Raw genomic sequence first — 3,646 nt, 5'->3', positions numbered from 1 at the left:
TAGAGACGGGGTTTCACCATGTTACCAGGATGGTCTCGATCTCCTAACCTCGTGATCCGCCCGCCTCGGCCTCCCAAAGTGCTGGGATTACAGCACTGTGCCTGGCCCCCCTTTTTCTTTAATAGTATCCTATAGTAAAACCTGAGAAAGATAACTTTTTTTGAGATGAAGTTTCTCTCCTGTCACCCAGGCTGGAGTGCAATGGCCCTATTTCAGCTCACTGCAACCTCTTCCTCCCGGGTTTAAGTGATTCTCCTGCCTCAGCCTCCTGAGTAGCTGAGATTATAAGTGCGCACCACCACCCCGCTAATGTTCGTATTTTTAGTAGAGATGGGGTTTCAACATGTTGGTCAGACTTCTTGAATTCCTGGCCTCAGGTGATTCACCTGCTTTGGCCTCCTAAAGTACTGGGATTACAGGCATGAGCCACCGTGCCTGGTCAAGAAAGGTAACTCTTTCACTCTACATCTTCTTAGCACGTATGTGCCCAGCACTAAATAACTGACCTTGTATATTTATCATTTTGTAAAGATTGAAATGATTTTTTTCCTTATCTTTTTAAAATTTTTTGTAGAGATGAGGTCTCATCATGTTGCCCAGGCTGGTTCCAAACTCCCGGACTTAACTGATCCTCCTGCCTTGGTCTCGCAAAGTGCTGGGATTATAGGTGTAAGACACTGCACCCAGCCTGGTTTTTCCATATCCCTTAAGACTATCTGGCATGCCTAGGTCCCCTCTCCCTTGCCATGTGACTAATGATGCCTAATAGGAGAAGAAGGGAAAGAGAAGTTAGAATTTGCTGTGGTAGCAGCATAGAAGATTTGCAAAAAAAGAACATTGGCACTTTCTAAACAAGAAAGTTGAGGAAAGAGACTAAAAACGTGTGCTAAGCAGAAATCAGTAAATGCTTCTCTAACCACTTGAGATAGAGTAGAAGATAAAACAGAGATACGCAATGGTAACCTCATTGTGTATCTCTGTACATAAACGTCTGGCTCTGCCTATCTCTGTGGCATGAATCCTACATCCACAACTACACTTTTTTTTTTTTTTTGTAAATCCCAGTTCCCCAGAAATGGCCCTCACCTCATTGACATACGCAGGAAGAGCCAAGGGGGAAACAGCAACTTGGAAACGACTGTGACAGACTGACTAACACAAAGGATAAGAAATGGCTCTCGTGGGAGGTGGGAGCAGAGGCCTCTGGCGTTGGCAGCTCCCTACCAGAGGTAGGAGTTGCCAACTGGGCAGGAGTAGGCAGTCACTTGGTAGAAACCACTTACAGGGAATCTTCTTAAATACTGTGTTGCACATGAAGCGCTGGAACCGTTCAGCGTAGAAGCCTGGGCGATGCACTGAGACAGTGTCCTGCAGAGCAGAAGAAATGCTATAGAGTTAGAGGGAGGCCCAGCAAGAGGACCTTTAGTCCAAGCGCCATCTTCCCCCAGACTGAGCCCCTAGCAGAAGGCGAAAACCCACAAATGAAATAAATGGAAAAGGCCGGGCATGGTGGCTCACGCCTGTAATCCTAGCACTTTGGGAGGCCGAGGTGGGCGGATCACCTGAGGTCAGGAGTTTGAGACCAGCCTGTTCAACATGGCAAAACCTCATCTCTACTAAAAATACAAAAATTAGTCAGGCATCGATGGCGGGTACCTGTAATCCCAGCTACATGGGAGGCTGAGGCATGAGAATCGCTTGAACCTGGGAGGTGGAGGTTGAAGTGAGCTGAGATCATGCTACTGCACTCCAGCCTGAGTGACAGAGCGAGACTCCGTCTTAACCCAGCACTTTGGGAGGCCAAGGTGGGCAGATCACTTTGGGGTCAAGAGTTTGAGACCTGCCTGGCCAACATGGTGGAATCCCGTCTCTACTAAAAGTACAAAAATTAGCTGGGCATGGTGGCGTGTGCCTGTAGTCCCAGCTACTCGGGAAGCTGAGGCAGGAGAATCACTTGAAACTGGGAGACGGAGGTTGCAGTGAGCGAGATCACGCCACTGCACTCCAGCCTGGGTGACAGAGTTAAGACCCTGTCTCAAAAAAAAAAAAAAAAAGAAAAAAGAAAAAATTGTAAGAAACTGAGGAGGCCAATCAGAAGTGATGGAGGCAGAAGTGGGTAAGAGAGCCTCTAGTATTGCTACTTACCCCATCATGTACCAGGGCCTTCCAAGAGTGCTCCAACTTCTTAACAAACCTGCAAGAAAAATGTACATCACCTCCTCATGTCATTTTTCAATAAATGATCTTAATAACTTTATATTTTAGGGGTTAAAGGGCTAATAGAAAACCTTGAAAAGACAGAAGCTGAGAAAGCACATCTACTGGTACACTGGTTTTCCCAAGAACAGACACAGCAGTGCTGGTTCATCATGGAAACCAATGTTGTTTCTAGGTAAGTCAATTATTCCCCCATGGGAAAAGGTCAATTTATGTCCCTGGCAAATCAGGAACATGAATATTTATTATAAAAGGAGAGCTGAAGGAACAGATGGGCAAGACTAGAAAGGGTAGTTAAAACTGGATGATAATACTGAACCAACAAACCAAGTACTGTCCAGTCCTCATTAGTACTTAAAACCTTACAAGTACCTCATTAGTACTTAAAACCTGGGTCTAACATTTCTAGCTCCTCCCTGATCATCACTTCATTGCCTCTTAGTTCCACAGGCTGATACTTTTTACAGAACACAGTGACCCTCCTGTTTTTCCTCCATGGAAAAGGGCAACGTTTCTAGCTCTATCCCAATGTGGAGCATGACTCATCTCATAGGTTTTTGCAAAGAGCCAGACAGATGGCATATTCCACCCCGGTGCTTCCAAGACTGACTCAGCTTTCCACAGAAGGTATACATTATGTCTGGGGAGATGGGGAAGGGAGGGTTATAAAGTCCAGGGAAAGAGGCAAAATCAAGGAAATAAACCATCTGAAAACTAATGAAGTAAGTAGCCAGACTGCAACTCACTATTCTTGCTTCCGGAAGAACTTGGCAACAAACCCATCTAAAAGAGAAACATGAGCGGTTATCTGTATCCACCCTCTCTTAATTTGGGATCCATATGCTCCTCACCTGTAAGACTGCAGAATGTCAATGATGCCAATATAAAGCAGAAGCCTTTCCCCTTTACTATTCCGGGCAGGGATGCCACCCATACTGGAAAAGGCAAAAAGGAAAGGGTGAGAAAATCTGTTGGCTAGTTTAGTCAGATCAGGACAGGGAAGTGAAACCTAAACATAACTGCCTCATCCTCCATAAACCAGGAGATCAGACAATAAGTGATCAAGAAAACAAAAAGAAAAAAAATATTAAAAAAACAGTAGAAAATGAGATCCCTTCTCTAACCCAGGAACTCTCTAGAGTATGTATTATAATCTAGTTTTCTCCAAATCTCCTTGCCTACCTCCCTCTTCCACTCTGATTCCACCAAAGAGAATCTAAAATTCCACTACTCAGCAATTTTGGGAATGCTCTCCTAATTAGCTCAACTTCAGTACTTTTGCTATCTTAATTTATGCCCACTAAGACACTCTTCTTGAGAGTCATGTTACAGGATATCTTAAAAAAATAAACAGGGCCGGGCGCGGTGGCTCAAGCCTGTAATCCCAGCACTTTGGGAGGCCGAGACGGGCGGATCACGAGGTCAGGAG

General features: G+C 45.1%; 1 protein-coding gene across 4 annotated transcripts in view; it reads right to left on the bottom strand.

The window, feature by feature from the left end:
* PIP5K1A (phosphatidylinositol-4-phosphate 5-kinase, type I, alpha) overlaps positions 1-3,646 on the bottom strand; it is a 52,426-nt gene that overhangs the window by 8,289 nt on the left and 40,491 nt on the right. For 3 of the 4 annotated variants that reach the window (XM_011937852.1, XM_011937854.1, XM_011937856.1), the window contains 3 exons: positions 3,069-3,152; positions 2,146-2,194; positions 1,284-1,368 (listed from right to left, as the gene is read on the bottom strand). In XM_011937852.1, coding sequence (XP_011793242.1) covers positions 1,284-1,368; positions 2,146-2,194; positions 3,069-3,152 — 218 coding nt within the window. The remainder of the gene's footprint in view (positions 1-1,283; positions 1,369-2,145; positions 2,195-3,068; positions 3,153-3,646) is intronic. The other variant, XM_011937855.1, reaches the window with a different exon arrangement.

This window comes from Colobus angolensis, unplaced genomic scaffold (assembly GCF_000951035.1).
Source record: "Colobus angolensis palliatus isolate OR3802 unplaced genomic scaffold, Cang.pa_1.0 Scaffold169, whole genome shotgun sequence".
NCBI lineage: Eukaryota > Metazoa > Chordata > Mammalia > Primates > Cercopithecidae > Colobus > Colobus angolensis.
This window is presented reverse-complemented; position numbering and strand designations above follow the sequence as displayed.